This window comes from Mytilus californianus, unplaced genomic scaffold (genome assembly GCF_021869535.1).
Source record: "Mytilus californianus isolate M0D057914Y unplaced genomic scaffold, xbMytCali1.0.p SCAF_6, whole genome shotgun sequence".
Classification (NCBI taxonomy): Eukaryota; Metazoa; Mollusca; class Bivalvia; order Mytilida; family Mytilidae; genus Mytilus; species Mytilus californianus.
Genome location: NW_026262712.1, coordinates 47,470,102 through 47,484,709, shown reverse-complemented (window position 1 = coordinate 47,484,709; position 14,608 = coordinate 47,470,102). Strand labels below are relative to the sequence as shown.

Here is a 14,608-nt window from a genome sequence, read left to right as displayed (position 1 = left end):
ATCGTCCTTCTCGTCGCCTATATCACCCTGTTAATGCGCTCCGCTTCAAGACGTGAGCTGAATTTATCAGCGACCTCGCAATGTCTGAGGAGAATGTATCAGCGATGTCGCAATTTGTGAAGAGATGTATTTAAGTTTTCGTTGAGCGTAAAACTGTCTTTTGAAGGGCATAAGGGAGCAACTATTTAACTTCCAGAGAGGGGTTATGGTTTTTTGTCTGAGTCAGAACTTTTTTTTAGTTTTTCGACGCTATCAATCAAATTATTTTTTTCAAAATATAACACTATAAGGTATGGGGAAAATCTGGATTCAGAATATTTTTTTAGTCATCTGCTTGACCACAATATTTTTTTTCAATTAGGGATCAGAATATTTTTTTAGGAAAAAAACCAAACCCACCCCCCCTCCCCCTTTGAAATTAAATGGTCGTTCCCTAAAGACTGAAAACGGAACGAATAACAGATTATCGCATTTTCTGCGCATTTATATAGTACAATGTTAGCCGCTCGACACAATTATAAAGCATTTCAGCCATAACTATCTTAGAAACAAGAATCTTGTTTGCTCGTTTCACTGTCTTCATTTTATTTTTTTGACAGTTTGCTTGAGTGCAGTTTATCTTAGATGTCAGAATTATGTATGCAATTTACATCTCGTAAGTTTATGACTAGACTGATAGTAATATTTTTAAAAAGAAAAAGTCTTCTATGTTGATTAAAAATTCATAATTCGGGCAGTTTAATTTTGAGTGCTTAAAATGATACAGTTGATCTAATTATGTGTATGCCGAAAGTTTTCCGTTATTGACTTAAGTAGACCAGCTTATTGACTGCTAAATCAGTATATACTGCAGCTGTGCTATTTGCGCAGTCAAATTGCATTGACCGTATATTCATTAGTGATATAGTCACTGATCGTATAACGCCTTGTTTATGACGTTGACAATGCATTTCCGTAGAGTTTTATCTATGACGTCAATAAACAATACAGGTTCGCGGAAATTTTACGTCGTCCGCTCCAAATTAAAAAATGATGATTTTTACCCTAAATATTTCATTTGAAACAGTTATAGGAGTTGCAGTATATAAAGAATAACCATAAATTGTCTCGAAATATAAATTTTATTTGTATTCGGCTCAAAACAGGATAGAAATGCTCAGCAAAGCCTCGCTTTCTACCTATTTCTAAGCCTTGTACAAATAAAATTTATATTTCGAGACAATGTATGGTTATTCTATATATACATGAATATATACTTGGCATTAGAAATTTTCTTAAAATTATATACTTAGACTTCAAAATAAGGTTGATTGACTTGGTAAAGGGCATTTAGGCCCATATTGTCTTATAGTTTTAATCAGTTACTTTGAATTATTATCTTTACTTTACCCGAACATAATATATTAAGCCAAAGGTGTTAAAAATAAGATAATAGACAAAGAAGCCGAGAAGCCATGACGATAAACTGAAATGTGTTTATTTATAAAATGTCTTGACTTTTTGTTTTTATTATATGTTGAGTTTTTTTGTTTATTTGAAAAGTATATTTGCATCCAGGAAATACGTTTTTTTCATTTATGATATTATGTTAAATTCCATGAGGAAGTTTTCTTAAATAGTTTGTCGCTTGAACGAAAAATAACATTAACAGAAATAACCATCCTCCTTCCTTTTCTTGATCGCATTGAAAATCTTGGTTAATTCATATATATTTCTTAAGTTAATTTGCAAATTTGAAGTAGTTTCTATTCCTTCAGCCAACAATCCGAGCCTAAATATCCATATAATTTTTCGTAAAATCTAAACTGGTGACGTGTTTTAGAATATTATCATCAGAAATTAATTAATATTTCAACAAACAATTAAAGAGCTGATAAATTGGAAACTTATTACCAGTTTCTTGTCGCAACGTTTCAGATTTTTGCATTTACATAAATTATTTACATAAATTCTATTTACATCTGAGTAATGAAATCGCTTAAATGTCATTACGAATGAGAACGAGGTCTCAAATATATTTAAATTAATAATTCATACAATTGTGTTACGACAATCTAATTAAAATGTATAACTCTGATTTCGTTATCTCCATAAGAGATCTAACACCGATGCGTTTTAGAATATAGTTTCAGTATCGCGTTAATTATCTGAATGATAGACCAAACCATAAAAATAAATGTCGTCTATTGAACCATGAAAAAAGGTCAAGGTCAGATGAAAACTGCCAGTGTCGGACATGTTCACCTTACAATCATTCTATACACCAAATTAGAGGCCCTATTGCTTTAGTATCTGAGAAATAGACAAAACCACAAAAACTAAACATTGTCCATAGAAATACGAAAAAGAGGTCAAGGTCAGATGAAAACTGCCAGTCAGACATGCACACCTGACAATCATTCCATACACCAACTATAGTGGACGTATTACTTATAGTATCTGAGATACACACTTGACCATAATAAGTGAGAATTTCACATGAGAAAGAGCATACTTTTATTGAGATAACGAAATCAGTGTTCTATATATTAATTAGATTGGTGTTACGATGAAAGCTCTATAAGCATTCTGTATGATATAAATCTACACACACGACTTTCATACCATCTTTGTCAACACACAACTGTTCTATTTATTCAATACCGATGTGTCTTTTAACAGGTCGGGAACTCTAGATTTCCTGACGTCAGAATATATTTGCATAGTAATTTCCCAAATCAACAGATATTTGACACACTCTAAGTCTTCTCCTTTTTCACGAACCCAAAATTCAAGGATCCCTTATTTTTTTTAATTATCTGAATGAAAGTTGTTCTTATGGGTAATTGTGTTTTTCGCTGTTGTTTCGTTGCTGTCTTGTGGACGAATACCTGAAATCTCCGTGCAATCATCAATCATATTAATGGCTATATTTCGGGTAATTCAAACACTCATTTCTTCGTATAGCAACAACTCTTCGTTAATCTGAGCATGGAACGAATACTTTATATCACGGATTTTAAATGTGAATACAAAAAAAATGAAAAACTAAGCGAAATTGTTAATCCCACAATGCATGAAAAAATGTGTTGTATTTCAGTATATAACACGTGTTCTCGGTTGATTGTAAACACGTAGTAGTCCATCATGCATTGTTACTCATTTAGTGGATTGGTCAAAAACCCAGGTAAAAAAATTGCGTCATACGTAAATAAACAATTACATGTGCGAGGACATAAGTATGCTAATTTATGCATATCCATATAAGGTAGTGTTCCCGACCTGTTTAAACATTTGAGTTTTATAAATGTTTCGGTTCGACGTAATACTATGTTTAACTGGCAAACTGTGCCATGATCCCAAATTATTAAATGAAACGACTTTGTGACTCGAATTATTAATGCAATTATGAAATTCTTTGCAATTTATGATCCATTTAGAAATTATGAAATTCCTTGCAGGTTATGGTTCATTTTGAATTTATGACATTCCTTGTCGGTTAAGACCCATTTAGAAATGATCAAAAGAAATAAGAGGTAAAAAAGAAAGAGTAAAAGTACTGTCTTACTGGAAATGAACAAAAGGTTTCCCTCTTACATGTACTACCTTTTTCAAATTGGTCATGAATAGATCACATTTTTTGAAAGACAGATACTTATAGGAAGGGAAATTATAGTGGGATTTAATTTCAATTCTGTTCCATCTTCTGGTTTGGTCTTTCATTAGAAGTAACTGTTGCAGATGTACTGTATGTAACAGTTCAACATTTTATTTTTTTAAAACTAGGAGCTTATATCTTAATTTAGGGACCAAAGGGAGTCATTTCTTTAATTAAATATGGCGATCATTTAAAGATGACGAGTGTATTTTAAACAGTATTTAGTCTGGAAAACACGATTGTGTCTTTAGTCCTTTTTTAATAGCTTGGTGTCGATCTGAGGAGTCAAGCCTTTTTAACAGATTTTAACGGTTTCTCGTCATGGCTTCTCGGCGTATAGACAGTTTGTTTATTATGTTGAGCTGTTATACCACTGTCCAGTTAGAACAAGGTCGGGTGCTTGCAAACATGTTTAACCACGCAACAGTATGTTTGTGCTAGTCCAAAGTCATACGTCTGTAATTCTGTGGTTGTCATTTGTCGCTGTCTATCATATTTTGGGGGTTTTTTTTTTTTTTTTTTTTTTATTGTATTGTACGTATATGATGTCGTTTTTTTTTTTAAATTGATTTTCAGTTTGTCAATTCGGGGCCTTTCATATCTTACTTTTCATATAGATTTTGGTCATTGTTGAAGACCGTATGGTCACATTAAGTCTATATCAATTTAGTCTCTGATGGATAGTTATCTCATTGGTAATCATATCAAATCTTCATATTTATATCATAAGGGCAAGCATGGATTTTTGGCGACTTTTGTCAATTTTAAGTGATATTCGTAGTTTTATTATTCATTTTCTTCAATTTTCAACCATTTATTCGTCCGAACATTTTAGGATATTGACTTGCTATTTGTTATGGTGTTAGCTATATATTTTTAGTTTTTATAATATATTTAAACCATCGTTCCTTTGCAATGAAGTTTAAGATCTGTTACGCAGTAAACAATCCCTTAAGAATACTGATGCATTATTAATTAAAAGCAGTACTTAATGTATGCTTGTGTGTAAATACATGTTAGGGATAATTTTCTATTTGCACATGCATCATAATTATTCTCAAAAAGATTCCACTTGAAAAGTTAAATTTAAACGAAGTTAAAATAGCTTTATGACAGGTTGCATTATTGAGTCCCGACTTTTCAATAATGTAAAGTTCAAGATATGATAAATAGTGCAGAGAGAATACTTAGTCTAGATACATTATTCTATAATTAGTTATTGGCTTTGAACTAGCTTTGTGTATCTGCAAATGCTCTCAAATCTGTACTTTGTGTCTTTTTTGTTGTTGTTAGGGATGTATAAATACCCTGCCACGTCGGGTCTGTGTTTTTGTCAGTTGATTTTTCTGCTGTTTATCGATTAGATGAGTTAAGTCCTTTTCAACTTATATATAGTTTGTTCTTATGTTGTGCTGTTACATTACTGCCCCAGGTTAGTGGGAGGGTTGAGCGCTCACAAACATGTTTAACCCAGCTACATTCTTTATGTGCGTGTCCCAAGTCAGGAGTCTGTAATTCAGTGGTTGTCGTTGGTTATATTCTGTCATGTTTGTTTTTCGTAAATTGTTTTGTTATGAATTATATCGTTAGTTTTCGCAATTGAATTTGTTTCATATTTTTCATGCCGGGGCCTTTTATAGACGACTACGGGTATCAGTTGTTCTCGTTGTTGAAGGCCGTACGGTTGCGCATAATTACTTACATCTTTTTCATTTGAACTTTAAATGATATTTGTCTCGAGCTCATTGGCATTCATACCACATCTCCTTATTTTCATTTTTATTATGATACTAAAGATATCATAAACATATTGATGGGGACATGATAATTCAATGATCAAACTAAACTACGTCTGTATTCGCTAAACTTGAAACGCTTAATACCGGTATTCACGCTGTCCAACAACCTTTGCACATGGTCATATGGTTTAATACACTGCAGTACGGACTAAGGCATCGTAATTGTATTATGACGCTTAAAATGTGGTCTTTTCTAAAAAAAAAAACGGACAAGGAAGACTTCGCTTTGTTTTTTTTTTTTTGTTTTTTGTTTTTTATTATTATACGACGATAAACAAATGACCCTTCTCCAGGACAGTATAAAATTGAGAATGGAAATGGGGAATATGTCAAAGAGACCACAACCCGACCAAAGAGCAGACAACAGCCGAAAGCCACCAATGGGTCTTCAATGCAGCGAAAAAATCCCGCACCCGGAGGTGGTCCTCAGCTGGCCCCTAAATAAAATTGTGTGCTAGTTCAGTGAAAATGGACGTCACACTAAACTCCAAAACATATAAATGAACTAAAATTAAAAAACATACAAGACTAACAAAGGCCAGAGGCTCCTGACTTGGGACAGGCGCAAAAAAGCGGCGGGGTTAAACATGTTTTGTGAAATCTCAACCCTCCCCCTATACCTCTAGCCAATGTAGAATAAAGAAACACATAGCAATACACACAGTAAAACTCAGTTTAAAAGAAGTCCGAGTCCGATGTCAAAATAGGTAACAAAAGAAACTAAGCAAAATGACATTAATGAACAAAGAACTACTAGCAGTTACTGACATGCCAGCTCCAAACTATGAAAATCAAGTACAATCCCTCTCGTTAGGGGTTTAGTATCATACCATCATAAAATATATGAGAAGAACATAACCCGTATCATGCCAACAACTGGTTTTAGAATAAATGTGTTTTATTCCGATGCAAAGACCCTATGAGTGAATCAATATTAATACCAAAATATGCAATCCTTAATGACTTGACAACAGTATCGTAACTATAATTATCCTTTCCGAATAAGTCTGTTTAAAGGTTTGGTTAGCTTTTGAGGTGAATGCCGACATTTTTGTGCTTTGTAAAGAATATTACCATAAAATATTGGATGTAAAATACCTGAACGTATAAGATGTCTGCATGTTGATTTATATTTACGAATGATGTCCTTGTATCGATGATAAAATTTAGTAAATGTTTTGACTAGTTTGTGATATCGAAAACCCTGGTGTAATAATTTTTCAGTAATACAGAGATATTTTCGTTGAAATCAAATACGTTGTTACATACACGAGCGAATCGAACAAGTTGAGATATATAAACACCATAAGATGGCGACAAGGGAACGTCACCATCTAAAAATGGATGATTAACAATAGGAAATGAAAAATCATCTCTTTTATCATAAATTTTGGTATTAAGTTTCCCGTTAAAGATAAAGATATCAAGATCCAGGAAAGGGCAGTGTTCATTATTTGTATTAGCTTTATTTAAAGTCATTATATTATAACCTGACGATATACGGAATCTCCATGGCGAACAAAAATGTTATCTAGTAAAAATTCAAGGGCAGTTTTGGTATCAAAGCAGGTCCAATTGACTTAGTTCTTTTATTTGTTGTTACTAAAAAATGACCTAAAAGAGTTTGAACATATATATTCGCATTCCGACTTTTTAAATGCCCATTTAATCAGGTGTGTGAATTTTTTCTTAATAAGATTATGAGGCAACGTGGTATATAGGGTAGAAAAATCAAAACTTGAACAGATTCGAAATCACCAATATAAGCATGTAATTTATCAAGTACTTCCAACGAATTTTTGACACTCCAAAAGTAATTAATTCCACTATTTTCAAAGGCCTTATTTGAACAATTTATTACCAGGTTTTTGATTGTACCAAGTGTACTTGTAAGTAGAATATCTAGTTATGTATACATGGATGATCAATGTTATTTTAAAGTCGGATATTAATAATTCTGAAGTAAGAAATTCTATCTTTATCGTACGATAAGTAGGAAAAAAATTGAAAAGAAAGTCTACTTTATAGTAATGGTCTGATGCATCCATAGTTAGAGTTAGAAAACATTTTTCATATTAAAGGATTTGTATCTAAGGGATTTGAATATCTTTTTATTTTGTTTTTGTTATAACATCTAACAGTCTTATCCTGGCTGTAGTTATCTAAATCTGAAGTAAAATTAAGATCAATGTAGTATAGAAATGTCGAGGTTAAGCGTCTTTTAAGTATCGTTTATTTTTTTAAGAGATAATATTTCATAATTATGATTTTTTATCAACTAGATTGAAAAGGGTGAAATAAATTTACATTTTCACGGCTGTTTCTTAAATGAATTTTTAGTCAGTGTTGTTACGTATAAATTGAATATACCAGTGTATACGTCAATCAGCCAGCACTCTCACAACAACAATAACCAAAAGGCATATGGAGGTCAACATATAGTGTTGAACAATAGACATTTATCTATACAATGTGTCAACATATGGACCTTTTTAAACCTGATTAACATGTCTTGCAATCTAAATTTGATGACCGTTTATTGAATAAATTTCATCCAATTATTACGAACTGCCAGTATTGCTATCTGTTTGCATGAATTGGTCAATACGAGGACATACTTTACTTTAATTAAACAACGTAATTTTCGTCTTATATCAGCATAGCCTTTACTAGAACTGACGGAAGAATGTTTGGTTCATGCTTGTTTTATTTCCCTTATATCAAAGATGTTTAAAGACAATAAAGACAGCACTGGTAATCTAAAACATGTCAAACATCTATCTTTTAATTTCCAGAACTTGTTATTGACTTTTATTACTTTGCAATTGCAGAAATATAAAATACATTACATGTCAAAACATAAAAAAGATTTGTAATGTAAAAAGTAAGAAGATGTGGAATGATTGCCAATGAGACAATTCTCCATTGGAGACTAAATAACAAAGAAGGTTAGCGACTACAGGTCACCGTAAGACCTTCAACAATGAAAAATACTCACACCGAAGAGAAAGCTTTAAAAGGCCCCGAAGTGACAAATGTAAAACAATTAAACGAAAAAACAATTAACGGCCTGATTTATGTATAAAACAATACTCAAAAAACAATTATGATAAACAGCAACAAACGACAACCACTGAATTGCAGACTCCTGACTTTGTAAAAACATTTAACGGATAGTTGACAGTATTTTACGAAAATACTGAAAAATTCAGGAGGCTGCCGTTTTTAGGTATTTCAAACATTCTTTTCTTGGGACAGAAACAATGTTCGTTTATCTGAGCATATAACTTACACTTTTTATCATGGTCTGTAAGAAGAAAAATTCAGATGAAATATTTTTCCGGCAAGCTGTAAACAAATTGCGTTGCATGTCATAATAAAGCACTTGTTCTCGGTAAATTGTAAACACGTAGTAGTCCATCATACATTGCAACTCATTCAATTGATTGGTCAATGACCAAGATAATACAAAAAGTTTTATATTTGAGGGACGATTAGTATGCTAAATTATGCATACCCGTATAAGTTAGTGTACCCGACCTGTTCCATTCTCTTTTTCAATCATATGATATAACTTTGTTTTATAAATGGAAATGTTTTATATACTGGGATGGCTCAATTTTACTAAAAAAACACATGTACATAGACTTTCCTTAAAAAGTAAATCTTTCATCTTATCAAAATCTTCAGAAATGTACCGCTTTTGAATTATTGTCTCTCGTACTCTAATTCACCGATAGCTTTTCCATGCAGTGGCTTTAACCACGAGAGCTCTTGTTAGTACTTTAACAGCTGCATAGCGCAAGTACGAGGGGGGGGGGGGGGGGGTTCGTTGAAATCAAATACGTTGTTACATACACGAGCGAATCGAACAAGTTTAGATATATAAACACCATAAGATGGCGACAAGGGAACGTCACCATCTAAAAATGAATGATTAACAATAGGAAATGAAAAATCATCTCTTTTATCATAAATTTTTGTATTAAGCTTCCCGTTAAAGATAAAGATATCAAGATCCAGGAAAGGGCAGTGTTCATTATTTGTATTAGCTTTATTTAAAGTCATTATATTATAACCTGACGATATACGGAATCTCCATATAGCGAACAAAAGGGTTATCTAGTAAAAATTCAAGGGCAGTTTTGGTATCAAAGCAGGTCCAATTGACTTAGTTCTTTTATTTGTTGTTACTAAAAAATGACCTAAAAGAGTTTGAACATATATATTCGCATTCCGACTTTTTAAATGCCCATTTAATCAGGTGTGTGAATTTTTTCTTAATAAGATTATGAGGCAACGTGGTATATACATGATATAGGGTAGAAAAATCAAAACTTGAACAGATTCGAAATCACCAATATAAGCATGTAATTTATCAAGTACTTCCAACGAATTTTTGACACTCCAAAAGTAATTAATTCCACTATTTTCAAAGGCCTTATTTGAACAATTTATTACCAGGTTTTTGATTGTACCAAGTGTACTTGTAAGTAGAATATCTAGTTATGTATACATGGATGATCAATGTTATTTTAAAGTCGGATATTAATAATTCTGAAGTAAGAAATTCTATCTTTATCGTACGATAAGTAGGAAAAAAATTGAAAAGAAAGTCTACTTTATAGTAATGGTCTGATGCATCCGTAGTTAGAGTTAGAAAACATTTTTCATATTAAAGGATTTTTATCTAAGGGATTTGAATATCTTTTTAGTTTGTTTTTGTTATAACATCTAACAGTCTTATCCTGGCTGTAGTTATCTAAACCTGAAGTAAAATTAAGATCAATGTAGTATAGAAATGTCGAGGTTAAGCGTCTTTTAAGTATCGTTTATTTTTTTAAGAGATAATATTTCATAATTATGAATTTTTATCAACTAGATTGAAAAGGGTGAAATAAATTTACATTTTCACGGCTGTTTCTTAAATGAATTTTTAGTCAGTGTTGTTACGTATAAATTGAATATACCAGTGTATACGTCAATCAGCCAGCACTCTCACAACAACAATAACCAAAAGGCATATGGAGGTCAACATATAGTGTTGAACAATAGACATTTATCTATACAATGTGTCAACATATGGACCTTTTCAAACCTGATTAACATGTTTTGCAATCTAAATTTGATGACCGTTTATTGAATAAATTTCATCCAATTATTACGAACTGCCAGTATTGCTATCTGTTTGCATGAATTGGTCAATACGAGGACATACTTTACTTTAATTAAACAACGTAATTTTCGTCTTATATCAGCATAGCCTTTACTAGAACTGACGGAAGAATGTTTGGTTCATGCTTGTTTTATTTCCCTTATATCAAATATGTTTAAAGACAATAAAGACAGCACTGGTAATCTAAAACATGTCAAACATCTATCTTTTAATTTCCATACGATGGATGAAGGTTCTTATAAGTCAAAAGAACCGAAATATGTTATATATCTTATTAAAGGTATCATTACCTCACGGTCGAGGACAATTACATGTCTCTTGTAACAACGTGGTTACAAGAATAATTTTTAAGCTTCTGATGATCAGTCTCCGAAAATAGAAGACGAAGTGGCGCTGCAAGATACTTCGGCTGTAATAGGTGCATAGTCATATTTCTGCTAGATATTTTGTAGTTGTTAGATAGAATATGTAACTTAAGCACACATTTTTGAACATTGACATCATAAACAAAACAAATCGACAATACTTTATAAAAATAATCTCTCAGGGCATGCAGAAGTTGGTTTAAGTTTTGTGGACAAGAACTTGTTATTGACTTTTATTACTTTGCAATTGCAGAAATATAAAATACATTACATGTCAAAACATAAAAAAGATTTGTAATGTAAAAAGTAAGAAGATGTGGAATGATTGCCAATGAGACAATTCTCCATTGGAGACCAAATAACAAAGAAGGTTAGCGACTACAGGTCACCGTAAGACCTTCAACAATGAAAAACACTCACACCGAAGCGAAAGCTTTAAAAGGCCCCGAAATGACAAATCTAAAACAATTAAACGAAAAAACAAGTAACGGCCTGATTTATGTATACAACAATACTCAAAAAACAATTATGATAAACAGCAACAAACGACAACCACTGAATTGCAGACTTCTGACTTTGTAAAAACATTTAACGGATAGTTGACAGTATTTTACGAAAATACTGAAAAATTCAGGAGGCTGCCGTTTTTAAGTATTTCAAACATTCTTTTCTTGGGACAGAAACAATGTTCGTTTATCTGAGCATATAACTTACACTTTTTATCATGGTCTGTAAGAAGAAAAACTCAGATGAAATATTTTTTCCGGCAAGCTGTAAACAAATTGCGTTGCATGTCATAATAAAGCACTTGTTCTCGGTAAATTGTAAACACGTAGTAGTCCATCATACATTGCAACTCATTCAATTGATTGGTCAATGACCAAGATAATACAAAAAGTTTTATATTTGAGGGACGATTAGTATGCTAAATTATGCATACCCGTATAAGTTAGTGTACCCGACCTGTTCCATTCTCTTTTTCAATCATATGATATAACTTTGTTTTATAAATGGAAATGTTTTATATACTGGGATGGCTAAATTTTACTAAAAAACACATGTACATAGACTTTCCTTAAAAAGTAAATCTTCCATCTTATCAAAATCTTCAGAAATGTACCGCTTTTGAATTATTGTCTCTCGTACTCTAATTCACCGATAGCTTTTCCATGCAGTGGCTTTAACCACGAGAGCTCTTGTTAGTACTTTAACAGCTGCATAGCGCAAGTACGAGGGGGGGGGGGGGACGTGATGAAAAAATGATAAACAAACGTGGAAGTTATATAGTGTTTTAATACATCAAATCATTTAACAACTGTTATGAAAAAGTTTAGTTAACAAATAGAAATACTAAAATTATAGAAACTCATACCATAGTGCGCTATCGATTTTCATATTTTTACCTTGTTTTTTTTTTGTTTGTTAAAAATCTCATGATTTATTCATTTAAGTGATTTAAATATCTGATTACAACTTTGATGTTGTTTCACATAAAAAAGATCCGGTTTCCTTAATGTTGGATGATTGGCAAATCAATATGCGTTATTTGTTATCAGTTAAACATTACTTTTATGTAGGCCCAGAATTTCATAATACTTTCATTTTTATCGAAATCAATGAGTTTGTATCAGTTATTGTCAACAAAACACACTTGCTTATTGATACTCCGATAAGGCAAACAATTGAAAGTCGGTACTTCCCTGAATATTATATCGATTTTGAATTTGTTTCAACAGTGAACGTCACCAGCGTCTGAGCACAAAGTTGACGAACCGGGGTTATGTCGAGAACGTCTTGTTTCTTTTCCAAAAAAAAAACCTTGTTGATAAAAATTCTGTATCAACTTCACAAATAATATATGATCCGTGTAAACTCATCGAACCTTTAAGCAAACTTATTAGTAAAGGTTATCCTACCAATGTTGTAATTAGATCTTTGAATATAGTTTACATTGGCACTAATATCGATTTTGTTATCAGCAAATTAAAACATAACTAAATTTGTATTCTTTTCAAACGGGACGGATAAAGACACACCCACGTTCATTTTGATCTATAAAGAGGTTAACTCCTAACTATCCTACTGCCTGTCGATACATTTATTTTTGGCATTGCAAAAGTCATGTCTTCTTTGACTGGCAATGACGTTAAAATACTAAATCCCTGGGATGTGTTTTAGTTGATGTTAGTCTTTGATGCATGATTTTTTATTATTAATTTTTTTTGTCTTTTAACTAGCTGTCAGTAACTGCGAGTACTCTCAAATCGTACTTTCTTGTTTATTTGACCTGTTGATACTAATTGTAATGCTTTTTTGTTATTTAATGTTATATCTGGTCTATATACCAGCTTTGATAAGTGTTTGGTATTACTATAAATTTTCACTTCTTTGTACTATGAACATCAAAATTATATTTTTTGTAAAAATTAGTCCTTTCTCCATATGAACTGTACACGTATACCTAACAACAAAATTATTTTCATTTACCTGTGGTTAATGTAATTGCAAATGGCTGATATTTTTGTTCAAGCATACTGTTTTTCTTAAATTGTTTAACATTTCACAGCGGTATAACATGTTACTTTAATTATTTTTCCCTTAGTTTATTTATTTTGTATTCACATTGTATCATAGATCTAATTTATTTGTTCAGTGTATGTTCACTGGTGTTAATATGTCTTTTGATTGAGTTAGGCCATTTCAATTGATATTTTATAGTGTGTCTTTTCTATGTTGTGATGTTACACTTTTGTTTCAGATAAGGATGAAGGTTTGGTACCATTAAAACATTTAAACCCGCTGCAATTGTTTGCACCTGTCCTAAGTCAGGAATCTGATGTTCAGTAGTTGTCGTTTGTTGATGTGGTTCAAAAGTGTTTCTCGTTTCTCGTTTTTTATATAGATTAGACCGTTGGTTTTCCCGTTTGAATGGTTTCACACTAGTAATTTTTGGAGCCCTTTATAGCTTGCTGTTCGGTGTGAGCCAAGGCTCCGTGTTGAAGACCGTACTTTGACCTATAATGGTTTACTTTTATAAATTTTGACTTGGATGGAGAGTTGTCTCATTGGCACTCATACCACATCTTCTTATATCTATGATGTTCTTGAAGTATAAATTCTAGGTACTAGCGTTGTTTGTCATCTTAATTACATGTTATAGTGCTCTTTTTATTTGTCTTTGTATATTTTCAACCTTTACTGTTTAGTCTTTTTTTGGTAATATCCTTTTGTTTTGGCTCGGTATTTATAAATCCCGCCATTGTGTTATTGTGCTATGGTAATTTGCTATATTCTTGTCTTCGTTTTTGCTTATGTGCTATGTCAATAGTTTCTATATGCATTTTGTTTTTCTTAGTTGTCATAGTTGTTTGTTTTTATTGTGATTAAGATTATAACATAATGTTGACTGTTGTACCCCAATATGTGACATTTTTACCTATTATGTCTGTTTGTTTTGCTCACACATTGTTGTCAATATAATGGAATTCTTTGCGACTGTCATACAAGTGAGCGGTTTAGCTAGCTATAATACCAGGTTTAATCCATCGTTTTCTACATAAGGAAATGCCTGTACCAGTCAGAAATATGGCAGTTGTTAATTTCTATTCGTTTGATGTGTTTGAGCTTTTAA

The 14,608-nt window shown here is 32.0% G+C and overlaps 1 protein-coding gene across 3 annotated transcripts in view; it reads left to right on the top strand.

Annotated features, from left to right (window-relative positions):
- LOC127706387 (uncharacterized) overlaps positions 1-14,608 on the top strand; it is a 50,077-nt gene that overhangs the window by 416 nt on the left and 35,053 nt on the right. For all 3 annotated transcript variants that reach the window (XM_052210969.1, XM_052210970.1, XM_052210968.1), the window contains exon 2: positions 600-655. In XM_052210969.1, coding sequence (XP_052066929.1) covers positions 625-655 — 31 coding nt within the window. In that variant the 5' untranslated portion in view covers positions 600-624. The remainder of the gene's footprint in view (positions 1-599; positions 656-14,608) is intronic.